Source organism: Lissotriton vulgaris, chromosome 7 (genome assembly GCF_964263255.1).
Source record: "Lissotriton vulgaris chromosome 7, aLisVul1.2, whole genome shotgun sequence".
NCBI lineage: Eukaryota > Metazoa > Chordata > Amphibia > Caudata > Salamandridae > Lissotriton > Lissotriton vulgaris.
The window spans coordinates 1,275,500,231-1,275,527,511 of NC_141695.1; the positions used below are offsets into that span (position 1 = coordinate 1,275,500,231).

The window sequence follows — 27,281 nt, forward strand, 5'->3', positions numbered from 1 at the left end:
CCCATGATGAAACCAACCCACAAGAAGGCCAACACCCTTACAGCCTCACAGGAGGAAGAAGAGAGACCCTTTCCAGAACACCAGGAGGAGAAGTACTTCCAATGACGGTCATAGGACCTCAAGGTGAGAAGGGCGTTGTGACAACAGGATATACTGGGCAACCTCAACCCAGCAACTCTGACCCAACAAACTCAGCCTCACAAGTTCCAAAACCCCAGGCAGAGGCTGCACAGGGAAGCAACACCATGAAGAGGAGCCCCCAGAGGAGAAGGATACAGGGGAAAAACAAGACTGAAGAGACCACCCTGGCACAATCAGAAGAACCTCCTCCCTGTCCAACCGAAACTCCCGGAGGACCCGCAGAAACAGAGCACACGGTGAGCAGCTAGTCTGCTCCACAGAAAAAAAGAACAGGATGTTACTATGACGCACTTCCCCCTTTATGGTCACCTGATGGTGGTGCCATATTGGGGGAGGTGCGAAAAGCTTGGCTAGGTAATAGGTTTCTGTGGAGCAGACTAGCTCCTCACTTGTAAGGAAAGGGACGGGAAGACAGGACGAGGAGATAATATCAAACACTCAAGGCCGGGGAGGGGCGATGAAAACTACGCTCCCTTGAGAGGAATACACGCCCCCTCGCACCACAAGAAAAAGAAAAGAAACACAGAACAAGAGGTCGCGAGTGCCCCGGCAGCTCTGAAAATGAAAGTGGGCTGTTGGCGGTCTGATGGTGGTGTGAGCCTCAGCTCGGCGTTCCTCGCTCTTGCTTTTCCGACTCTACGGCCATTGCTCTCCTTCGGATGCTTGGAGCCTCAGAGCCTTGGTGGTGGTTGGAGCTGCGAGGCCGCAGCTGTGCTGGAGTCCGCTGTCTGTTTTGGCTTGTTTTGTTGCAGCCTCTCCTGATTCTCCCTGGAGGGGCTGTGCTGCTCGAGAGGCTGGTGCTGGTGCCTTGGAGGTCCGGTTCCACTCCCTGCTCTGGCCCAGTTACTGCGGTTCCCCTGTGGGCTGTTGGTGTGACGCTGTGCTACTTCTGGAGGACATCTTGAGGACTGAGGGACCGGTAACGTCGGTGAAACCTCGGCAAATTGATTGTGCACGAGTGAAGATGCCAACTTCTACCAGGTTTTTAGGTCTCACCTTCGCAACGCGCATGCGTTGCAAAGGCAAAAAGACCTTTTCCCGTCACTTTGGCTTTTCAGCCAAGCACGTGTACGCGTTCCATTGCCTTCAATGGCAACGCATGCACGTCAGGAGAGTCACGCGAGCGCCAAAATCTGGCAGCAATTATCGCTCCCGCGAGTGAATCACGTTCGTACCCCTCCTCTCCCCCCACTGCGGGAGGCGCGAGTGTTTATTTTCTGTTGGGGTGGAATGGGCTAAGTGTTCTGCAAAATAACTTCTCCTTGACCAGCGTTCAGGGATTTTATTTATATATCCGTTTCCAAGAAGTGTAACGGAATATTGAAGGCCTTGCAATGGCCAGCTGCCATTCTGACAAAGGACTGGAGACCTAGCGAATGGCTTCTATAGAATATGCAAGCGGCTGCGTAGGTGCCGCTGCCGCATGTCTTAAGCGCCCTCTTCTAAACTCGCCGTGTTTTGTCATAGAGTGCAAATAGAGGATGCATTTGCGACACGTTGGATCCGATGTAATAATCCATCTAGCCTTCATCTTTTATGTCACTGGTCTCCGTCATGAGAGTGAAGGCACCCCCGAGACGGGCACTTCCGTGGCTCACAATTAAAAAAAATGCTTTTCTTTTAACTCCTTTCTCTTTATGAAAGGTTAACCCTACCACATAACAGCCGGTAATACCAAACCAATCAGACGTTCTTGAGGTCAAAGTTTGACAGGCATCACACCTGGCAGAGGCAGGAGAGGAGCCCATGATGAGGTAAAAAAGAACTCTACAATAATTAATCTTAAGAAAGCTCTCTTCCTCATTACAGTCCTCAGAACCAAGCACAAATAGATTTAGACCAACAAGACCAGAGCTATAAGCTTGTTGTTTAAAGTGCCTTTCTCCAAGGCGGAGTGCGCGTACAGAGGCGCGATGAACAGACACGCATAGCTGGGAAACAAACACTTCACTTTGTTTAAGACTCCAGCTTAAGACTGAGATTGCAAATATAACATCATGACATTTCGATCAAAGCTCAAAAGAAGAACGGGATGGTCTAGTTAAAGAATCTTCTAATGGAAGCGGAGCTGTTTTCTCCCTTCCTCCTTGCTATTTTTGGCAAGTTTTATACATCGCTAATTCGACCGGCAGGTATCAAAGCGCTTTCTATACATGAGCACCACGTGCGTTGCAGACTGATAAATTCATTCTGTTACACACATATACAGTGATTTGCCCAGAATCACAGATGTGGAGCGTCCCTGTCTTGACTCGAACCGGCTCCAAGCTTTAAGGTCGACCGCTGTGGGCACTAGGCTTGCAGGTCTTAACTGCTGTTAGGTCCAAATCCTCCTAAAATAAAGGCTCTTGGTTTTAGAAATAAATACGTTCCATAGTTTCTTTGACGTAAACATATATCCATTCCAGTTCTCTTGCCATGTGCAGTGGCGTGCACAAGAGCTCCTTGCCTGTTGTTTTCATCTAAACGTTAATAGCATTACACGTGCCAAATTACCATGTATTTCCCTAAAAGTTTCATTTTCGTTCCTAATTGTTCTGATTTCTCGCTTTGATTCAGAGAACTGTTGTGTTATACCATTAATGGAAGATATTTCACATACACAAGTTTTAAACCAAATCTTCACAAAGCCTGTGCACCCTGTGTAAGAAAGGTAGCGTTATAATATAGTTATCGGAGAAGTGTGGCTCAATGGTTGGAGCGGCAGACCCTGATACAGAGGTCTGGCCCGGGACTAGGGGTTCAATTCCCCGCCTCGGCGGGTCTTGGGCTCAAAATTCCACGGACCTGATAATTCTCGCCTTGGTGCCTATTCCAATCATGGAGTCCCACTCTGCAACTCTGGGCAATAGCTTGCTTAATCTCCACAACGGCCCCCACAACGCTAAGGATGCCTGGCCTCCACCTTGGGGGTGCCCAGGAGTGGACGCCTCACAGGGAAAGCCAGGATGGGTTCCACAGCGGTATTCGTACAAGCGCCTTGAGACCCTTGCGGGTGAGTAGTGTGCTATACAAGTATCAATTTACATTTACATCGGGCAGTTATTGGTAAGGTGGGATCCGTGGCCGCTGCCAATGCCGTGGATATAGCTATCAATGGTGTGTAGCAAGTTCAGTGAACCGGGCCCCGGGGCTGGGGCTTACTGCGCCTACTCAAATGCAGTTGACTCTATTTGACGATTCTCTCTGGCTTCTGCTTTTTTGGAGTGGGCGATGGAGGTAGGGTCTGTCTCAAATATTGTGCTTGGAAACTGTTGAAACGTGTTTATCTGCAAAGTGCTTAATTCGTTCAATTGACATATCCATTCACCTGGTAAACAAAAGCACGCCACTCATTCTTTCTATTATTTTGCATAGCAATACTTGGCCCCTACTCAGTTGTGGTGATTTGCTGCTGTAATGTGCACTGATTAAAAGGATTCCTTTCGAGGTTTTGAATTCTTAATATTTGATTTCAGAGTATGCAAATGTGTTGCACTTAGCTGCAATCTCTACAAAATATTTTCTAAATCCAATAAAACATTTAGGACCAAAACTTCAAGGATGATTTTAATCGCCCTTTGAGGCAAGTGCGTTTTTAATCATAAATAAAAAATTACTTTCGAAAATATGGTTAAAATTGGATATATATCCCGAATAAATGCTTCTAAAATTGCCGATGGACTGCATTAGCTTTGTCTCGTGCAACTTTCACCAAACCTTCGCTGGGACTGTGTCACCCATCAGTGTTAGGACCTGGGCTGACCCTGGAAAGCACAGTGTAATTCCATCGAAAACTAAATGTCTCAAAATTAACCCCCTGGGTCTCGATCAGCCTTTTCAAAACGGCAAGAGCTTGGTATTGTTTTGCGAAGTCGAGAATTTTTAGGGAACTGGTCTGTGTTTTCACACGCTCTCCGTATGCACATGGCTCGTTGAACACAATGAGTGCTGGAGTGGGGGCAATTGAGAGGGACACCCGCCACAGTATATTGAACTCCACTCGGCGATGCTTTGTTTTTAGTCCATGTGTAAAGGTGCTCGTTGCCAGCATATTGAATAGAAAAGCATGGCGGAGATTTTACAAGAGATTTTGTGATTTACTGATTAAACGGGTTGGTAGAGGGGCAGTACGGTTCAACATATTTGAGTGTAGGAGTTGGGAGAGTTCCTTTTAGACAAGAATGTCTGCCACCCACTGTTGAGGGAGGAGTAGAATACATGGAGACTAATATACTGATATGTTCATCGTGACACAGTCAGAGGAAGAAAGGTCAGTGGTGGTTAGCGTGTGCTGAAAATCAGTATTAGGTCTACAGACTTTTCCTTGTTATGGACAGGCATATAGTATGTGTGTTAAGCATCATACAGTGAGAGAGAAACTGTGAGAATAGTGCAAAGTTGATTGTTAAAGTTCAAGTGTTATTCTATTGCATTGCCATGGTCTTGAAAGAAGGAGCTTATAGCACTTGGAGAATGGCAAGGCATCAGAATGTAGCAAACCTCGAGCATTTCAGAGATAACAAGCATTTGCAATGCATTAGGTCTTGCAATTGCGAGCTTTCGAGCTATTAACTTTGTTAATGACAGTGTATTTTATTATATCTGAAAGAAACAGGTTAGTATTAGATTCTTTACCTTAGAATATCCCCAGGCATCAGACTGGATCCGGAAAATTTAGCGTAGCAGTACCCCTGCGCGTCGGTAGGTGTCGTCTGCAGCTCCGTGTCCGTTTTCGGCGTCATTGGCGCTGGGATGACGTCACCGGAGTACTTAGATGCCGCCCTAGCGCGTTGACATCAGTTCTTTTTCCCGCGCCAGCAAGCGCAGGTCCGGAGAAAGTAGTACCCTTTAGTCACTTTTTGACTAAGCTTTTTCGATCCTTTTTGGATCCGTTTCGAGTCAAACGACTCCATCGGTGCCGGTAGGGATGCCCGGGTTCAAGCCCTGTGCCGACTGCAACCAATTCATGTCGGTTACCGACCTCCATCGCCGGTGCCCACATTGCCTGGGGCCCGACCACAATGACAAGTCGAGCCCCGACTGCCAGACCTTGACGTCGAAGGCTAGGCGGGAGCGATCCAGTAAGCGCCTCGAGCTCTAGCAGTCTGCCCCGCGCAGTTCGAGGTCCCGGTCCGGAAAGAGGTCGAGGGACCGGTCGCAGGTCAGAAGTCATCACAGCTCGGCATGTCGACACCCCTCGTCGTGCTCCAAGGCCTCAGGTAAGAGACACAAGAAGTTGAAGAGGCGACATCGCTCTTCTGACTCCCCCGACCCTCGCGCGATGCGGCCGGGGGGTCGGGTGACACCGCCCACACGGCTTTGTAGGCGTCGCGGCCTGCTCTATACCCGCCGGTCCCTGGGCAGAACGCGACACCGGAGGAGATCAAGGCCTTCCTCATGGCCATGTGGTTGCTCATTCCTCAGTCGGGATCCGCAGCGCCTTCGGGCCACGCAGCCCTGACTGGGAGCCCAAGCGGGCCGGGTGCTTCGGCCCCGGTGCCATCATGACTTCCGTCCCGACGCCGCACGGCCCCACTGGATCCGGTTCTGGGTCGCCCAGGTCAACCTTACGACTCCGCCGGCGTCGACCAGTAGGGTGTCACCCCCAGCGCCATCCTCATACAACGCCGTCCCTTGCCCAATCCTCGGTCCGGATCCGACGCCGGAGCGGCATCGCTCGACGCCGCATTCGGCGGCGGCCGAAGAGGATTTCTTCGAAGATCTGGGTCCATCCTTTACCCCTGAATATCAGGAGATGGACGACGAGGGAGGCTGGGAGGGGGATGAGGACCCTCTGGCACGTGAGTACCAGCCATTCCAGACTGGACACAGGAACTAGGGGAGGCCAGTGGCCTGGACACCTCCCCAGACACTGGTTTTTCTTCCCCTCCGACCGTGGCTACGGAGGAAGGGGCTACTTATAGTGTGGTGGTGATGAGGGTAGCCAAAGCCTTGGCTCTTGAGCTCCCCGTCATAATGGTGAGGTCTAACATCCTCACAGAGGCCCTTAAACCGCAGGTAAGCTCCCCAGAGCCTCTACTGCCGTTTAAGGAGGCTCTCACGGACCTCCTGTTGGGCACTTGGTCCAGGCCCACTACAGGTCCTCCTGTAGATAGGAACGTCGCTAGGCGCCACCGCCCTGCTCGGGCGAACCTAGTTTCCTCTCCACCCACCCCACCCCCAAGAGCCTGGTTATCCAGGCCTCTACTTCCCAATCCACATTCCTGACCGCTCCTCCGGATCGGGAATCCAAGAGGTATGAACAATTCGGCAAGAAGATGTTCTCCTCCCGTAGTTTGGGGTTGTGGTCGGTCAACACTGTGTGCCTCTTGGGCCGTTACACCCACTCCCTGTGGGATGAGGTGCGGCCGTGCTGCCTGAGTGCCCGGAGGGAGCCCGGGTGAAAATCGCTCAGGCCTTCGCGGAGGACGAGTTGCAGCGCGGTATTCCATACGATGTGGACTGGATACCACGGACTTGCTGGGGAGAGCGATTTTCAAGTCTGTGGTGGTTTGCCGCCACGCCTGGCTGAGGTCCACCAATTTCACGGCCGATGTCCAGAACACCCTTATAGACATGCCGTTCGATGGCAGCCACCTCTTCGTTGGCAAGGCAAATAGTGCGTTGGAACGCTTTAAGGACTCCAGGGCTACGGGCAAGTCCTTGGGCCTGTCAGCCCGCGCCAGCAAACTTCTGCCCAGCGTTCCTTTGGTGGCCACAGAAGGGGTGCCCCCACATGTCCTGCCAGCCACGGGCCGCAGATTACCATTCAGCACGGCGGCGGGCGTGGTTACCGTTGCGGCGGCAACAGGGGACACCAGCGCGGCCAGTCCACATCCACCCCCACAGCATCCGCCTCAAAGCCTTCCTAGTCCGAGCTTTCAAGCCCATTTGACAGCAGTGGGGGGCAGGGTTCACCAACACCTCCTCCACTGGCGCTCCATCACATCGGACAGGTGGGTGCTGCAAATCGTCCGAAGGGGCTACTCCCTCTCCTTCGAGGCGACCCCTCCAGCCATGCCACCGCAGAACGACCGCGTGTTGGGGGATCACTTGAAACTTCTGCAAGAGGAAGTTGCGGCCCTCTTGGACAAGGGGGCCATCGAACACGTTCCTGGGCCAGAAGTAGGGTGTGGTTGTTACTCTCACTACTTTCTGGTTCCCAAGAAGGGCAAGGGGGGCCTACGCCCTATCTTGGACCTGCGGAACATCAACAGCTTCTTCTGGAAGGAGAAGTTCAAGATGCTGACTCTGGCTCAGGTCTTAGCTGCCCTGGACCCGGGAGACTGGATGGTAGTGTTGGACTTGCAGGACGCCTATTTTCACATCCCCGTCCTGCCGGCCCACCGGCGTTACCTGCGGTTCACAGTAGGCCACGAGCACTTTCAATTTACCGTGCTCCCCTTCAGCCTTACCAGCGCCCCACGGGTGTTCACGAAAGTGATGGTGGTGGTCGCAGCTCATCTGCGCAGGTTTGGGGTTTCAGTCTTCCCCTACCTCGACGACTGGTTGTTGAAGATGGGCTCGCCCCAGACAGTCGTCAGCCACCTCCAGACTACGGCCGACTTCCGGCACCTGCTGGGGTTCTCCATCAATGTGCCGAGTCACACCTGTGCCCCTCTCAGAAGCTACTCTTCATCGGAGCGGTTCTAGACTCTGCGCAGTTTCGGGTTTATCCTCCCGAACAGCGGGTTCGGAAATTGCGGCTCTGATTCCGATCTTTCAGCCGTTATCCAGAGTCTCGGTCAGGTTGACGCTGCGGCTTCTGGGGCGGATGGCCTCCTGCATCCTTCTGGTGCATCACGCCCGGTGGCGGATGCGGGCTCTGCAGTGGGACCTGAAGTTTCAGTGGGCCCAGCATCAAGGCAACTTGTCTGACCATGTCTTGGTCTCGGAGGGCACTGCAAGACAGTTGCAGTGGTGGCTCACGGACTGCGATTGGGTCAGCGGCAGATCCCTCTCCCTACCCCAACCGGAGCACGTAGTTGTGACGGACGTGTCCCTTCAGGCCTAAGGGGGCCACATGGGAGAGGCGGAGATCTAATGACTCTAGTCTCTGGCTGAGTCCCGGCTCCATATCAACCTTCTGGAGCTGCGGTCGATCCAGCTTGCACTGAAGGCATTCCTCACCTCTGTCCGGGGGAGTGTAGTGCAGGTGTTCACGGACGGATGTATGACGTTACAAGGCATGCTTTTACCACGCATGCCTTTACAACGCGGTTTTTACAACGAAAACCTTTACAACGCATAGCGCTTTGGGGTGATGGATAGTGAATAGTTTAATTTACTATTCCAACTCCAGTTCCCGTGGACACTAGAGAAGGTGTTGGATAGTAAATTAAACGTATTCCCTATCCTAGAGCACCCCCCAGCGCAATGCGTTGTAATGGTTTGCGTTGTAAAAGTTGCGTCGTAAAGGCACTGCGTGGTAAGAGTTGCGTTGTAAAGGATGTGTCCCTTCACGGACAACACCATCGCCATGTGGTACTCCAACAAACAGGGCGGGGTGGGGTCGTGGATCCTATGCCTGGAGGCTCTGCGCCTCTGGCAGTGGCAGGAACATCAGGTTGTGACCCTGGTGGTTCAACACCTGGCAGGTTCCCTGAACGCCAGGGCGGACAAACTCAGCTGTCGGTGCATGATGGATCACGAATGGCGTCTGAACTCGGACGTGGCGTAAGGTCTCTTTCAGCAGTGGGGAGAGACTTGGTTAGATCTATTCGACACAGAAAAGAACGCGCAATGTCATCAGTTCTGCGTGTTGGAATTCCCAAGGTGGCACTCGCTCGGCGATGCTATTAGTCGCGAGTGGAGTTGTGGTCTGTTGTACGCCTTTCTGCCTATAACACTTCTGCCCAGAGTGCTGAAGAAGATCAGGCGCGACAGGGCCCAAGTCATCCTTGTGGCTCCGGACGGGGCACGAAGATACTTGTATCCCGAGCTACTCAGCATGTCAGTCGATCCCCTGATTCGTCTGCCTCTTCAGTAGGACCTTCTGTCGCAGCAGCGGACGGTCCTCCACCCGAACCTGTCCAGCCTCCACATCCATGCGCGGAGATTGAGCGGCGACAGTTGAGGCCATTTGACTTGCCTCCTGAAGTCTGTGATGTTATTCTGGCAGCCCGTCGTCCCTCCACAAAATCGGTATACGCCTGCAGGTGGAACAAATTTGTGGCATGGTGCACAGCAAGGCTGTGGATCCACTCTCTGCGCCTCTTTCTGAGGTTCTCCTCATTCTTCTTTCTCTTGCCCAGCAGGGCTCTGTTCTGGGCACTATCAAGGACTACCTCTCTGCCATTTCTGCCTTCTTAAGGCTACCTGATCCGCCCTCTTTGTTCAAGTCCCCAGTTGTAAATAGTTTGTGAAAGGCATCACTTATATGTGCCCTCCTGTTCCTTTCGTGATGCCTCAGTGGGACTTGAACCTTGATCTGACTTATCTGATGTGCGCTCACTTTGAGCCACTTCACAACTGTCCTCTTCGTCTTCTTACCCTTAAGACTGCATTCCTGGTTGCCATCACCTCTGCCAGGAGAGTGAGTGAGCTCCAGGCCCTTTCTTCTAAACCTCCTTTCTTTTCTGTCCATCCGGATAAGGTTGTGTTGCGGACGCGACCTTCTTTCCTGCCCAAGGTAGTAACAGCCTTCCACATCTTCTTCTTCCACTTCTCCTTTAGTGGAGAAGTGTCGCTCACTGGTTAGAGGAGGCATACCCTGAAGCAGCGGTCAGACCCGGGACCAGGGTTCAATTCCCGACGCGGCAGGGTCTGAGCCGAAGTGTCCACGGGCTCGATAATTCTCACTTCGGTGCCTACTCGAATCACGGGTTCACACTCTGCAATTCTGGGCAATAGCTTGCTTAATCTCTACTACGGCCCCCCACGGCGGAATGCCTGGCTTTCACCTTGGGGATGCCCAGTACGGATTATCTCACAGGGAAAAGCCAGGACCGGTTCCCAATGCAAGCGCCGAGATGCCCAAGGGTAAGTCGAGCGCTATATAAGAACACACATGTTGGACCCGGCCCGTTGGGCAGGTTCACCCCTAGACTTTTTGCGTTTTCCTAGCCTATTTATGGAACCTGGTGTTGGTGATTTTAGGCCTCTGTGCACTTTTTCACTGTGGTACAGTGTAAAGTGCTTGAGCTCTCTGTGAATGAATGGTGAGTGACCTGCCCTCCCATAGGAATGAATGGGGAATATGTATGCCCATGGTAGTTCCTGATGCGTGGGGAGTGCAGGGGCGAGTTTGGTATGAGAGAACTCGTGAGAATGAATGCTGCAATATGATGTATGCAGCATGACTGTGTCTAGTCTAGAAGTACTACTTTTGGAAGTTGGCATATTTGTGTAGGTTGTTGCTAGCGTGTGATTGGCTGGTGAGCCTGGCCCAGAGTGCATGGGCCTGCTTGTGGATTGACTGTCTGGTTTGAGGATGACAGGGGCTGGAGAGCCCAGGAGGTTGTCTGAGTCAGCCCATGGATGAAAGGCAGCATCTGCTGCCAGGGAAGTGGGAGGAGATGGTTATCTCACAGGGAAAAGCCAGGACCGGTTCCCAATGCAAGCGCCGAGATGCCCAAGGGTAAGTCGAGCGCTATATAAGAACACACATACATACATACATACACACATACATCGGGCAGTCCATCACCTTGCCCACCTTCTTTTCGCCTTTGCATCCCTCGAAAGAGGAAGAGAGGCTCCACCGTCTGGACCCAAAACATGTGCTCTCTTACTATCTGGATCGCACACGCCAGTTCCGGGTGGATGACCAACTCTTTGTTGGTTAAGTGGGCACTAAGAAGGGACGGGTGGTGCACAAACAGACCATTTCCCGATGGGTCATCCTGTGCATCAAGGCTTGTTATTCTTTGGCTAAAAAGGAGCCTCCTGTGGGGCTACGTGCCCATTCTACTAGGGCCACAGCAGCTACCACTGCCCTGGGTCATGGAGTCCCCTTGCAGGACATCTGTCAGGCAGCTACGTGGGCCTCGCTGCACACGTTCGCAAGACACTACTGCCTGGACAGCCAAGTCCAGAGAGATAACTTTTTTGGCTATTCCGTACTCCAGGACTTTCTGGTGTGATCATTGATTCGCAGACCCACCACCGGGGTTGGTATTGCTGGGGTATCTATTCTAAGGTAAGGAATCTACTACTAACCTGTTTCTTTCAGATACACAAGTCACTTACCTTCGGTAACAATATATCTGTAAGAAACAGTAGTTAGTATTAGATTCCTAACCGCCCGACCCATTTTCCCCGTTCTGCGAACCGATATCTAGGGTTAAGGTTCATCCCCTTTCAGGGCCCTAGTTTCATGGCACCAGTGTTGGTTTTCATCATGGCTCCGCGTTTCTGGAGCGGAATAGCTTTGTATAAGAACTGATGTCAGCGCGTGAGGGCGGCGTCTAAGAACTCCGGCGACGTCATCCCGGCGCCAACGACGCAGACGGCGGAGGTGGAGCCGCAGATGACGCCTACCGACGCGCAGGGGTACTGCTACGCAAAGTTTTCTGGATCCGGTCTGACGCCTGGGGATATTGTAAGGTAAGGAATCTAATACTAACTACTGTTTCTTACAGATATATTGTTACCGAAGGTAAGTAACTTGTGCTGCAGGTTTTTAAACACTGATACAAGGCATTGTCATTTACAATGCCAATAGCTCAAAATCTCGCAATTGCAAGACCTATTGCATTGCAAATGCTTGTTTATTTATTTTTTACTGCTGTGGGTTTGTTTGAAAATCAAACTGGACACTACTCTACACAGGCCCAATAGCCCATGTGGCGGCCAATGGCCATATCTCCCGAGCGATCTCTTTAGCGCGTGGGACTCGCCAGGGCTGCCCTTTATCCCCGCTGCTGTTCGCATTGGTCCTTGAACCCCTTGCGATCGTTCTCAGAACGACACCACTGTTGAAGGGCATCAGATGGACGGAGACCTGGGAAGATAGAATATCATTGTATGCGGATGATATGTTGGTGTACGTGTCAGCCCCCGAACTGAGTGTTCCGATTTTATTGGCACTCTACGACAAACACGGTGCGGCCTCTGGCTACACAATCAACTGGACGAAATCGGTCCTTTATGTTTTGAAGGGCCCTCGGCCAGTCCTCCCTGAACACTGTCCGTTGGTGGTGACCGATGTCTCCTTCAAATATTTGGGCATCCATGTCACTAGCGATACGGCCGTCTTTACCGACCGGAACCTGACGCCCCCCCTCCTCCGTCTGAAGGCAGACGTGAGACACTGGTCGTCCCTGCCACTCACACTCTTAGGCCGCGCTGCTCTGTTTAAAATGATGGCGCTCCCGCGCCTCCTATACATCTTTGAAAATACGCCAGCTGTGATCCCGCCCTCCTACTTGCAGAAAATCACCGCAGTTGTCACCACTCTGCTTTGGGGTGAGCGACCCCCGAGAATAGCTCACCTCAAACTTAACCGCGGCTGGTACGATGGTGGAATTGCGCTACCGAATGTGCAGCTTTATTACTGGGCATCCCAACTCAAGGTACTCAACCAGTGGCTCCATGCATCACACACTGACCCGGCTTACATGGCGGACAGGGCCCAACTGGGAACACAAACTCTCCTGGCCCCCCTCTATAACCCAAGTCTCCTTAAGGACCTGATTGGCCCCACTAAACACACAGTTACCTTATGGTACAGGGCCCTCACCAAGCTACAGTGGAAGGGAACCATCACGAAGCTTACCCCGCTTTGGGATACCAAAAAACTGGGCTGCCTAAGGACCAGTAAAGGGTTCACCCAGTGGGACAACATAGGCATCTCTACGGTGGGAGATCTCTGGACGTCCACAGGGGTGGTTCCATTCGAGCAACTTCAACAACAATATGCCCTGGGCCCCACAGAAACATACAGATATATCCAAATCAGACACGCTCTCCTGGCGGTGTTGGAACCGGGAACTACAGTCCCGGAATCCTCCCCCCTAGAAGACCGGCTCCTCACGGACTACATGCAAACAAGAGCCACCTCGCTCACATATCGTAAATTGCTAAATAATCTCCCAGACCCCCTACAGAAACTGCGAGAAAAATGGGAGGATGAGTTGGGTGCTATGGATGAGACGGATTGGAATGCTGCGATGGCGTCCCCGAGAGAGGCTGGGGTTTCGGCCAGGTTCAGGCTCATACAGTTAAAAGTACTACACAGAACGTACTATACGAGGACCACCCTACACAAAATGCACAGGGCTGACTCCCCTCGTTGTCTTAGGGAATGTGGGGAGGATGGCACATTATTGCACACACTATGGGGCTGCCCTCTCATTGCCAGATACTGGCAGCAGGTCATGTGCACGATCTCACAGGCCCTTGATACCTCCCTCACACCCGAACCGCGTCTTTGTCTCCTGAATATATGGGAGGGCACTGATCTTAACCTCAGACAACAGCAATGGGTTACAATTGGAACAATGGTGGCGAAGCGTGATGTGGCGCAGAGATGGGGGGTAGCGGAGCTACCTACTTTGGCGCTATGGTGTAGAAACATGGACAAATTGATGATAACTGAAAGAACTGTCTACAAACTCAGAGTGAACCCAAAGAAGTGGAACAAGGTGTGGGAGGCTTGGAATAGGTACAGAGGGGACCTGTGTGACCCGCTGCAGGAGGATGAAGACGAGGACGCAGAAGATGAGGAGGGAATGATTGCTTAACCTGTGGGTCACTGCGGGGTAGGACTAGAAATGTACTCTTCTAGTTGGAAACTCAGCTCACGCTATGCGGGGGGGTGAAGGGGGTAGGCCTGGGGTTGGGGGTCGGCGTGTTCTACTAGCATCTTATGTTCTATATTGCTTCATGTCTACACACTACTATTGAGCCACTATGTTAGGTTTGGATTTGATTTTTCATAAATGGAACAAAAACAAAAATGAACCTTAAAAGTAAAACTTCATGACTCCGATATTTACATCCTGATGGTCTGCCATATCATCCTCATCCTGTGCTGCCGGACCGGAGGGTTGTCGGCTGAATAGCTGTGTAAAAGTATGTGACATTCTGTTCTTATCTCCTGTCATGAATACTGTGTAATTGTACTGTTGTAACGTGGATGATGAATATCAATAAAAGTTTTACATAAAAAAAAAAAAAAAAAAAAGAAAATCAAACTGGACTAAACTGAACTAAAGGTCCCAGGGGGCAGAGTGGTCTAGCGGGTGGAGCCATCTTGGCGCCAAGCTGGCGCTCAAAACAACGGAAGGGCTCCCGCAGCGTGGGACGGGCGCAGGCTCTCCCGGGTACCATTTGGGCCCGTTAGAGATCGGAGGAGGCCGGGCTGGGCCCCCTCTCTATCCTCCGTGAATGTCCATGTCAGTTGTTGCTCATTTTTTTCTTTTTCGTTATATTTTGGTTATAAACCTCCTGGGAATCCTGAACTGTGCAATTTTTCTGCTCCCCGCCAAAATGAATATTCGTGAGGGGAAAGGCAGATCGGCATTGACTGGGGAAAGTGTAGTTGGGACCTCGGATCAATTTCAAATTGGAGCCAGCTCTGTCTTAGCTCATGAGATTGCTCTGACTGAGCGACGACTCTCCCTAGATCCCCTGCAAACCAAACGTTCGTCGTTAGGTGGCTTGGTATCTGCACGCTCCCCGGAACGCCCCTTGGCTACAGTGATTGACTCCCCTGTTCCAACAAGAGACACTAGCCAGTCTTCGCAGGCGCGACCGGAAGATCCATCAATAATGGAGGTTCCAACTAGCCCAATACCTGTGGAGACAGCCTTAGAAGGAGCGCCCAGTGGTGTATATCCACTCATTGCCACAAGGCCAGCACCTAAACTATCTACTTTGACCACAGTCCCTACACCGGAGCCGGCCACAAAGAGGAAGAGGGGATCATCAAAGGCAGAAAAACCCTAAAATGCAAAAGACTAATAGGAATGGCTGGACAGTACCCCCATTGTCACCAGTCTATTTGCCTGTAACCTCTACTTATGCTGTTATGGATGCCGACTTATTGTGTGTCCCCCTGTCCAACGCCCATGAGGTTTTGTTGGCTAAAGTTGGGGTTCTTTTTACATCATCTTTATCGCCGATCCTTGATAGACTGTCCTTGATAGAGGAAAGACAAATCAACTTTGAAATGCGTGTCGCATCTAATTTTTCTACCACTGAGGACATTTTGGGGGAAATTAATTGGCCACCCGCAAGTGTAACAAATGCTTTGTGTGTCCCTGTAAATCACATATTGTCACAATGTGGAGAAGTGGGGCTCAATGGTTAGAGCGGCAGACCCTGATGCAGAGGTCTAGCCTGGGACCAGGGTTCAATTCCCCGCCTCGGCGGGTCTTGGGCTCAAAAATTCCACGGACCTGATCATTCTCGCCTCAGTGCCTATTCCAATCATGGAGTCCCACTCTGCAACTCTGGGCAATAGCTTGCTTAATCTCCACAACGGCCCCCACAACGCTAAGGATGCCTGGCCTCCACCTTGGGGGTGACCAGGAGTGGACGCCTCACAGGGAAAGCCAGGATGGGTTCCACAGCGGTATTCGTACAAGCGCCTTGAGACCCTTGCGGGTGAGTAGTGCGGTATACAAGTATCAAATTAAATTAAATTAAATATCCCCTCCCGTCATACCGCTTTCATCTAATCCTCCGCTTGTCCCAAATTGTAGGCACAGTGGGGAGGGCAGTGTCCCTAAGGATGACCTTGTCCCACTGGGTGGACAGGAGGGAGAGATAGGAAACCTGTCAAGTATATTCGCTCAGCTTATTCAGAGTACCCCAAGGGGGGAGGGTAGTAGATCTCGGGGCAGATTCCCAAGTAACCCCAACCAACATCATTCTAACTGTCGGACTGGAAACCAGCCCAACCCCGCCTATGGGCTGTTAGAATTGGGGGTCTCTGGTTGGCACAGGTAGGTACTTGTGACAAGCAGGGACCCTCTCCTCTAGTCAGGGTAAGGGAATTACCCTCTTAAAATAACCCCTGCTCACCCTCTAGGCGGCGTGGCGCGAGCAGTCAAGGCTAGTTCAGAGGCGATGTAAGTTAAGCATTTGTGGCCACATACAGTAACTCAGGGACAACACTAAAAATGGACACCACACAGGTTTTATATCAAAAATAGTAAGCTTTTATATAAGACTGAGCACAAGACCAAATAACGACAAAAACAATCCACAATACTATCAGCAATAAAGAGCTCTTGTTAAAATGCTTAGTTTTCGAGTTCTGTGCGATTCGTACTTTTTGTCTCTCATGGCAATGAAAATAACACAAAGAGTCTAGCAAGCGCAGCGGACGCTTCGGTACGATGCGTACTCGGTGGTGTGCCAGTCGTACACAGTACCTTTACTTGATGCATCCGGCATGAATGATACGTTGCAAAATTAAAGCGATGCACGATGCGTTGTCCTCCAGGTACGGTGCGAGCTCCGGCTCGTGATGTCGTCGGTGCGAGTCATAGAGCGGGTAGCCGCGTTGATGGAGGCGGGCGGTGCTTGATGCGGTGCGTTCAGCTTACGATGCTGCGTACGAGCCGTACTGTGGGAGCTGCAGCGTTCAGTCTTGGCTGCGGAGCGAGGCGGACGTACAGAGCGTACTCCCCTCTCTGATGCGAGCGGCAGCCTTGAACTCGGCGGCAGCGTGCAGGTCATACCAACCAGGATGACTCGATGAGGCAAAGCATTTGTACGCGGCGGGGTCGGCCAGTCACGGTGCGATCTACGATTCGTTGGTCGCATTGATTGAGGCGGACAGACGGGGTAAGGTGCGTTGCTGGACACTAATTGGTTGTACGAGGCGTACACAGCTCCCGGCCTCAGCAAATACTGAAAACAGCCTTTCCAGCAGTGGATTGCGAGGCGGATGAAGTCTACTGGTCCTGGGACTTTGTTCAGAGGGCAAGCTCACTCACCGGCCCTTGGAGATCTTTAAGCACAAGTTAATAGTAAAGTCTTTGAAGTCTTTCTCCTCTCCTTCATCAGCAAGGCAACCACTGCAGGCCAATACCCCAGGTCAGGGACAGTATTCCTCCTTACAGCTTTCCCAGTTCCTTCTCCTCGGGCAGAGGTTTCTTCTTGTTAAAGCAGGATCTAATTTCTTGGAAGCAGGGTCCCAATACTTATACCCCTAATCCTTTGCTCTCTGAGGCCAGGGGGCCTTTGCCTAGTCCAGTCCAGTTCATGAGCACTTTGTTGACATGACTCTGACTTTTCTTTCAGTGTGCAGGGCAGAGACATCAGACGCTCCATAGGAGGTGGAGCCAGCATTGAGGTGGAAAGGCACAGTCCTATTCAGAGTCCTGGTGCACTCCTCCCACCCATCTGGATGTAAATCTCTCTATTCACCACCGGGCTGCCCCAGCCTGTCTACTGGAATTCCCCAGCCCTGTCACTCCCAGAAACCAGACAGCAGATACACATCCTAGCAGAGGCGGGCTGAAATGTTTAGGCAAATACCTATGTTCTAAAAGTGGTATTTGCAAACACAGAATATTAAAATAAACTTTACTAAAAGATGTATTTTAGCATACTAAACTAGAATTTCTACCATGTTCCCTGAGTCATGTTCCCTGAGTCTGTTAGGATTATAGAATGTAATAATTTCAACAGCCCATTCTGGCCTATGGCCTTGCTATAGTGAAAAACGAAAATGGCTGTAATTCACTATTAGGACATGCCACAACACATCAGGGCTTGTCCTACCTTATACTTACAATGCACCCTGCCCTTGGGCCTACCATAGGGGTGACTAAGATGAAGGTAAGGGAAGGTTTAGGGACTGGCAAGTGGGTGCACTTGCCCAGTCAGCATGACAGTACTAGACTGCACGCAGGTGCTGCAAGCCCACAAGCAGCATTTGGAGTTACAAGCCCTGGGGCCTCCTGGTGCACTGTACTAGGGTCTGACAGTAACCCAAATAAGCCAATCATGGAATCCAATCAATATAGCAATTTACACAGGGAGCACTTACACTGTGGCACTGGTTGGCAGTGGCACAGTGCTCTGAGCAGCTAACAACAGCAAAAACACATGAGGCAACAGCAAAAAAATGGAAGGGAGGCCCAAGCCAATGGTGCCAGGTCTAACATGGGTATTCTAATTGTGACCTCCTACCAGTACATAATTCTTTTGGTCGCAGTGATGGCTCTAGGATTTTACACCTCCCACCGGCCACTGCTCCCCTGGTGGTAGGCCTAAAGAATGTACTGCTTCTACAAGAGGGGCAAATGGAATCCACTGAGCAGATAATGGCTAAAACTTTGCACTGGCTTAGTGCTCAATTGAAGGTAGATGGGGTACCGGGTGGGATATCTGCAACCAAATGATTATGGCTAGACGTGCATCCTGGGTTGGACACTCAACCAAGGAAGGGTGGGTTGACTGTCTAGTTGCCAACTTCAATAACGCCCATGTCCTTAGATTCCTATTGGGTCACTTGGGGAGTAGAAATCAATGGCGTCCATCCAGTAAAATTTCTCTTTTGCCTTTGGGTTTTTTCTATAGACCGAATCACCTTTTTCCGCAAAGAGGCGGAAGTAGCCTCGCACCACAAAGACCCATAGGTGGCCCCTTTGATCTAAACCTTGCTAATAGATTTGCTTCCTTGTCTCAATTAAACGCATGCGATTGACTGTCTCCTGTAGTCTTACCTGTGACAGAGGCTCAAACTAGCCGACCTGCACCTCCTTCTTTGATCACCTTAAGCCCTCAGCTGGTTACATCCGGGGGGTCTGAGCATTCTGAGGCCCTGATACCGTTAGGTCGGGAGAAGGTATTGATACGACTACACTAAGCATGTTATCATGGAACATTGCTGGCTTATTACAGAAGACTACTTCTTCTGATTGGTCTACTATTATGGAGTTTTATGATATTATTGTCTTTCAGGAGACCTGGTCCTTGAGTACTATTTTTCGACCAGGTTACTTGGCCTTCGGTAAACCCGCTATTGCAAACTCTAAGGGGTGCAATTCGGGAGGATTAACGGTTTGAGTAAGACAGCAGGTGGGTCTCCTGGTTGAAGAACTTGGGATTGATAAACCAGACATCCAGGTTCTTTAAACTAATTTTAAATACGACCCTGTTCCTATACTGGTTAATGTCTACGCTATAGGCATGGCCAGAAGGAAAGCCTCACCGGCCATCTCTAGCCTAGATAATTTTATTAAGTCAATGGAAGGGACAAGTAACTGGGTTATTGCAGGGGATTTTAATTGTATGTTTGAGCTCCTTGGTCTAGAAGACGCTAGTCTTACTAGCGATGAGGATGCAAATTAGGGTGTTCCGTCTTTAACACTCCCTCCAATCAATAAATGGATGGAGGCAGTATTACAATTAAAAAGTTTGATAATGGAGGGTGGGCTCCAGGCTGTCAATGGGAGAACCAAATTGGATGGTAATGGTAATCCCACCTTCAATAATTGGAGAAGTAGCAGCAGGATTGACTACTTTCTTATTAATTTAGAATTGTGGTCAAGATTAAAGAATATGGAGGTTTTAAATAGACCAGAGACTGATCACGACCCATTGTCATTGACTCTAGAGGTTAAGGGTCGCCCACTGGGGAGGGGCGGCACGGAGATTGCTACGGCAGATGTTGGTATGTCTCTCGACTGCCGAAGACTAAAATGGGCATGGGTAACTGAGGATGAGGGCACTATGGCACAGATAAGGTCCATTCTTGAAGAGTCTCTTGTAGCCCTATCCCTTCTTGACTCCAGCTAGGCTAGCCTTACAACCCTTACAGAAGCCCATGAGTCCCTGTTTAATAAGCTGAAAAGCTATTTCCTCAAAAATATAAAAAGATCTAATGTGCTCCCCATCCATAAAGCCGCAAAATGGTGTGATGAGGCATGCAGGTTAGCTTTCAGACAATTGTCCCAAGCAATAAGGGTGAGATCTACGCAGGAGATAAGGGAATTCAGGGCAGATTACAAGGCCACTCAATTTAGGGCAAAGAAGGCCTATGATGAAAATAGATGGAGGGACCTCCTAGACGCAACCATTGGGAAAAATTGGTGTCTGTTCTGGCACTTAATAAAATGGGGCAATGGTAGTGCTGGCTCAGCTCCTGGTAATAACGTTCCCCCAGAAGTATGGGTCGCACAGTGGTCTTAGCAGATGGGAAACTCTATGCAGCATTCGTAGATCTTAAATCTGCTTTTAACTTAGTCCCCTGCCCTAAGATGTGGGATACCCGGAGGGAAGCAGGGATGCCTGCTGAGATCTTATCTTTTATAAAAAAAACTACATGAATTAACATACGCCCAAGTACGTTGGGGTCAGCAGGGTGAGTTAACAGACTGCTTTTCTGTGAGCAAGGGAGGGGTGTGTTCTGGCCCCTATCCTTTTCTCTTTGTTCATAAATAATGTTATCTCATACAACACTGAATATCCCACGGACGCACCTACTCGTGCTGGATCCAGGATTCCGCTTTTAATGTTTTCAGACAACACTTTTGTCCAAGACGCAATCTGGTCTGTAACGTGCCCTTGATCGATTCATCTTGTTCTGCAATGACCATGATCTAGTAGTTAACGTCGATAAGACGAAGTTCATGGTCTTGCACAAACACAAAGTAGTAAAAGCTAGAGTGGAAATTAATGATGTGCCCCTGGAACAAACTGACTCCTTTGCATATTTGGGCGTTACTTTGGGCAAACGTTTGAACTGGAAGCCACAATTAGATTTATTAGTAGTAAGGCATAATCAATTAGCAGGGGCCCTCTTAAAAGAATTCCGGTTGTCTCAAACCAAACCAGTGGGACCGGCTCTATCCATTTACCAAAGGAAGGTTAAAGCTTCAATAATTTATGGGGCGGAACTCTGGGGGGTTGAAAATCTAGTTCCATTAGTCTTAGCCCAGAATAAGTTTCTGAGGGCACTGACCGGCCTTCCTCAATCTTCGCCTTCTTGGCCCCTACTTTTAGATTTAGGATGTATTTCCTTAGAGGAGGCTGCGGGTTTTAGACCACTTGCCTATTCGTAAAGACTTTGGACTACCTCAGAGCTTGCACCCTATGTAAGAGCTGTTAAGTTTACTAGAGAAGCGGACAAGTCAAATAAAATATCTTGGTTATTAAAAATTAAGGCATTGTTATTAGATATGGGCCTCATTCACCTGTGGGAGGACCCGGAAGGGAATTTATTCCCGTCCAAAAAAGATTTGAAAGCCTTATATAATACCAGATTTATGTATAGTCTCTGCCCTCCGTTGCTTGTGGTTCTCGGCCATACCTCTTTCTAGATTTTAGTGTGAGTATGAGTTTGAGGCCTTTTGGGACATCATCACATGCCCAGGTGATAGAAAACTCTTCTACCAATTTAGAGTGGGAACACTCCCCCTAAAATCTTTCACTAATAAGTGGGGGGATAACCAGGATACAAAATGTGATACTTGTCTAACAGAGGATGAGACTTTATGGCATGTCCTGTTTGTGTGCCCTGCTTACAAGGGCCCTCGACAGAAATGGCTCAAGCCGGTTTGTAGAATGCTTGGTACAAGATCTTGTCAATAAAGCTCAGCGTATTCTAAAAACCGGAACTACTGAAGTCATGGTCATTGCCATGGCTAAGTTCCTGAGCTGGACTTGGGTCCTTAGAAGAAAGAATTTGCGCGGCAGCATGTAACCTGTTTGCTTATATGTTGGTGTTCCCAAGTCTCCATATTCACAAAACCTGGTCCTACTATACACTAGGCAATCTCTTTTAAACCATCTCCTGTTGACTTGTTCGTGTGGTTACACTTAACCCTACACCCACTCAGGAGTTTACAACAAGGTGTGCCTGTCTTTAAAATATCCTCGTACAATCTGTGCGTGTCATTCCCTGTGTGTCTATAGTCCCTACTCTCAAGCAGTGCTCGTGCAATCCCATGTTTGGATGCGGAGAGGGATAGGTCAGATTAGATCCAAAAGGGTTCAGAAAAAGTCAGAAAAAATGTGTGGATGGTGGGAAGGTACCTCACGGGAGCAACCACCAGGGAACTGCTGACAGGTTCTCGTCAGTGTGTTCCACTTCTCATCATTGGCTCCTTCCCATCGAAAAAAAACAAAATCGAAAGTAGGAAAAATGTTAATTAACTCAATAGTGTATGTCCCTACAACACTGATGTGCATCTACCCCCACAGGTATCAACGCCGATACTCAGTGTGATACTGTATTAAAAATGGAGTTAGAAGTCCCTAGCTATTCGGACATCTTTATTCTATGCTGGGTATCTACTCCCACTAAAACCAACACTCTATCGCTGTGCTTCGTTTTTGTATTCTATGAAGCCAACATGTTTTATTGCCTATCTAAATTCGTCAGCAACTTCTTCAGGGCTGGGGGTGTTTTCTCCACACACCGCCGGGCACTGCCGGCATTTAAATCTTCATCTCTGTGCCTACTGGCATACCTGGGGTTCCTCGTACCCTCGTATGTAGTACTGGTCCACCTTTGGGTTATGTTTTGTGGTCGCTTCTCGTCGACCGTCTATATCTGTAGGCGTTTCTTTTACTCAGGGCTCCCGTTCCCAAGTCTCCCCCAAAATATTTACTTTAAATATTGGAGACAATAATTAAGCCCTGTGTAATTCTGCCTTACCACCCTTTGATTTTGAGGTCTCCCTTTTAAAACATGACCAGTTTTAAATAGATTTGGGATTTTAAAATGATATGTTCTTTTAAATAAATATTTTTGCACGACATTTTAATTCTTTTATATCAGATTGTACTGCTTATATGTGTCTTTTATGATTGATTCTGATCGAATAAAGACAAATTGAATTTGAAAGCGCCCTGTAAACAAAGCATGTCGTCCTGCCTCAAATAGGGCAAACTCAATAAAGAATATAGTGCTTACCGTGTAAGTACTGAAGTAAAGGGGCCAGTAGCCATGGGAGGATACAAATGACGACTTGGGCGTACTAAGGAGGAACTAAGAAGCCTATTAAAGAATGAGATGCCAGCCTTTACAAAGGACACAAGCCAATGAAAAATATGGGCGGGGGAGTGGGCAGGGCTTCTCTCTCATACTGAAGTACAACAGATCATCCCCAGAGCAGCGCTTGCGTGCTGGCTCAGGCCCAACTGTAAAATATAGCTTGTGAGAGAGATTTGCAAAAAGGCACAAGTCCAGAGCTAAGGTAAATAGACTACTCAAAAGGAAACAGGTAAAAAAGAAGCTTACTTTTGATTCTGGTGACACTGGGTTGATTTGCTTTGTAGTTAAAGAGTAGCAGCAAAGCGAGGACTTGGGGATCGGGTTCATGATGGAAACAGAAGTGGAAAAAGAAAAAAAAAGGTAAGTTTCACCGTATATCCCTTCAAAACTGCCAACTCAGGTTTGGAGGTTTATCTGCCACAATTACGTTGGTGGGAAAGGACATCATGTTTGGCCCGCGGAAATATTGGCTGGACTCCTTCCGACAGCCGATTTTGCCTAAGGTGCATTTCATGCTGGAGTAAAACTCTGATGGAGATGGCAGCACTCGGACGGACTATTGTCCATAGACCTGCCACCATCTAAATTGAGTGGGTGGACCGCCTAGTAAGTGGGCAGAGAAACTGATAAAACCTGATCCACCAAAATCTAAATCAGTCCCAGAGTGCCAAAAGTCGTTCTCCTACGTCGATCTTCAACATATGATTTCAGCAGTTCAGTACTAATTTTCTATGCTTAATTAAGTTTCTGGTGAAAATGAAACCACTCCTTACCAATTAAGAATTGTGTCTTTCCTTAAATTCCCACTTGTACTCTCAATTTAATTGAATTTGCTGACTGTTTAAATTAGAACTTAGGTGAGAAGGTTTTCTGCAACTGTTTTTATTTTGCTGTTGGTAATTTTAGGAAATGTTAGTATTTAAGATGTTATGCTAGCACACACATTGATAACTTGTGTTTGTCACCTGTTTACAGGCAAGCAGTTCTGCAGAATAATCGTCTCTTCAAGTACTGGGAGATGGTACGTCTTTTACTCGCCTTTGTCATCAGCATCATTTGCTCCATCCAAGTTGCATTTTTTCACTTGAATACCCCACTTTGGATTGTCAGCTATTTGCTAGAGGTAGTCTGCTGGTTTGACATGTACCTGCATTTCCATGTGGCCTTTTACCACAGAGGCAAACTAGTTACAGATCCCTTTCTAACTGCTAAACACTATCTACATACAAACTTCCTCTTCGATCTCATTAGCTGCTTCCCATGGGAGATATTTGCCTTAATGAAATATAGCCTAATATATGACAACAGAGAACTTTACTCCAATGAACACCTCCAGCTCTTTGCCTGTTGCCGGATTCCTCATATGCTTCAGCTTTATCGTATTCACTTAGCCTTTAATTACTGGCGGTCTGATATTGCTACAGAGAAACCATGGATTACTTTCCTTCAGTTCTTCATCTACAATGCTGTTTTTCTCCACCTCTGCTCCTGCCTAGTTTTGATCAGTGTTAACCAAATTGCTTGGGATGAGGAATCTGATTCATCACTATATAGCACAGACCAACCAATTCTAAGGAAAACCTGGATGGATAAACTTCCACACGTGTTCCCCATTAAGACTGGTAAGTTGACAGAAAATTGAAAGTTATTGGGAATATAAAAGACAACCAAATAAAAGGTAGTCATGGTTATGGATAGTCCTGGGCAAAGTAAATTGTAGATATTTTTGAATATCAATGTGAGATTTAGGATTACTTTTGAGTCTTGACAAATGTTTCTTGTTTCCCAAATGTTCCTGAAACTTCTTACCGGACCGTACATATAAGAGGATTGGGCATCAACTTTTTTTTTTTTTAACTTCTTTTTATTGAATTTTCAGATTAAACACATATCATCAATGGCATCATTACATATAGTCTTTAGTACATATTGGTCACATCTGTACTCATGGTCTTATTAGGCTCAACAGGTTTATACAACTTATAACAGATCATGGCTGTTATCACTACATTTCAAAGGTCAGGCAACCGCTCGTAATACACTTAACAGTTTCTGAATTCCAATGGACCCACATTGCTCGTCAATAGTCCGGCTCCCTTCTCATATCTGATGACACATCTTGCTATGAACAGATCGGACCCACATGTTGTATTCATTATTTCTTCCCTTCTTGGGCCCATTTACACTACTTATATCTCCTTTTTGTTAGCGTTAAGCAGTAGTTATGTTTGCCTGTTCTGGGTCTTGTGGGTGTGCCAGTAGGTAACACGTTAAGGGGGCCCAGATATCCTTGGGAAGAGAGGCGCTCTGTAACAGTTCAGCATATACGGTGAGGCGTTTCTGGCAAGTCACCAAGTCAGCTATCCAGTTCTTAAATTTGGGTGCTCGCCCCTCCCCCAGCGGCACGCCACCCGCCTCTTGGCCAGTAATAGAGCAAGGGCAGCATACTTGTGGTGCACTGCCTGCAGTGGTTTAACATAACCCCGGGCCATCAATGGAGTGGGTTCGACCCGTTCGTTAATCATTAGTGCCAAGGCGCCAAACACCTGTTCCCAATATACGTGCACTCCTGGACATTCCCACGCTACATACAAAAAACCCGCCCCAGGGACATGACATCTATCGCACCTGTCCGATTCCCCTAGGCGGTACCTATGTAGCCTAGCTGGGGTGTAGTACATTCTATGCAGGAATTTATAGTCTATAATACGGAGCTTACTGCTATTCAACACCTTTTGCGTCTGTAGGCAGCATAATTCCCAGTGATCATCCGTTACCTCCATCCCTAGCTCCTCACTCCATCGAGCACGGGCAGTCGTGATTGGCAACTCTCTCTGTGTGTGAACAATTCCATAAATGGTCGAGACAAGGCAGTTGGGCGTCATGTTCTATGGCATCCTCTGCAGTGGTGCCAGTATCTGCGGCTCCGCTGGAAAGTCTGACGTGAGAGATTGTATTCCCTGCCACAGACGAGTATAAAGAAACAAGTCAAGTGGAGTGTGTTGTGATCACTGCAGTATTTGCTCTGCCGAACGAAAGCGCCCATCCTGATATAGATCCCCCCCATGTACGAATGTTAGTGATATCTCTGAATTTATGAAATATCGTTTCTTGAAGAAGGGGCATGTTTGGGTGGTAGGAGATTGTCAATAATAGAGAGCACAGGAAGGTTGTTTTCAGCATGCATCCAATTCGCTGCCATGCCACAGTCGTACATGTGACAGTGGTAGGCATATTTTCTCTAGGGCTGGTCACCTCGTACAGTGCACCATCAATAGGAACAGGGTGTGCGAGCCAGTGTTCTGCCGCTACGTGCGGCATATCCAGAACCACGCATAGTGGGCCTGCGCACAGGTGTAATAAAGTTCAAAGTTCAGGATCCCGAACCCTCCTTGTGAGTCTGGTCGTATAAGGACATTTGACTGTAGCCTTGGTTGCTTACCACCCCACACTACACGCGTCATCTCAGACCTCAGTGTCTTAAAGAAGAAAGCTCCCGGGAAGTATGGAATATTTAAAAATAAGTAAAGCAGCTGGGGGAGTATCACCATTTCAATAAGCGATGCTCTTCCCGCCATGGAAAGGGGCAGTGTAATCCAGCGAGTCACGCTCTTCGCTATGCCGGTTATTGTAGTGCCATAGTTTAACCTCATAATTTCCTCTCTGTCCCTCGTTACTCGGATGCCCAGGCAGCGCAGCTCATCATCGCACCATTCCAGTGGGTAGTCAAGAGAAAAGGGGGTCATAGCAGCCGTCTGTAGGAATATACTCAACCTTTCCCAGTTAATCTGGATCCCCGATAATTTCCCAAACACTATGAATTCTCTAAGGATCGGATTCAGATTCTGCTGTGGATCCTGTATGTACAGGGTAATATCATCAGCATACAATTATATAAGTATTTGATGCATATTGCAATGTAGTGCCTTGTCCTTGTGATGCTGTCTCAATTTTGCCGCCAAAGGCTCCACCGCTATGGCAAGCAGCAGGGGAGAAAGCGAGCACCCCTGTCGGGTGCCTCTGGTGATTGGAAATGTTTGAGACGTACACCCGTTTATATGCACACTAGAAACCGGGGTCTGATACAGCAGCCTGATCCATGACCGAAACAGGGAGGGAAATCCCATAGGTGACATTACCCCAAAGATGTAATCCCATTCGAGTGAAGCAAACGCCTTAGTGGCATCTAAAAATACTGCGGCTAAGGGTAGGTCGGGCGAAACGTTGTTTAGGATGGCAAAGAGGGTCCTCA

General features: G+C 48.9%; 1 protein-coding gene across 1 annotated transcript in view; it reads left to right on the forward strand.

The window, feature by feature from the left end:
- The window catches only part of LOC147703391 (uncharacterized), a 9,287,842-nt gene that overhangs the window by 6,806,162 nt on the left and 2,454,399 nt on the right, over positions 1–27,281 (forward strand). Inside the window, exon 27 of the mRNA XM_086931832.1 lies at positions 24,005–24,651. Within this exon, the coding sequence (XP_086787958.1) occupies positions 24,005–24,651 (647 nt within the window). The remainder of the gene's footprint in view (positions 1–24,004; positions 24,652–27,281) is intronic.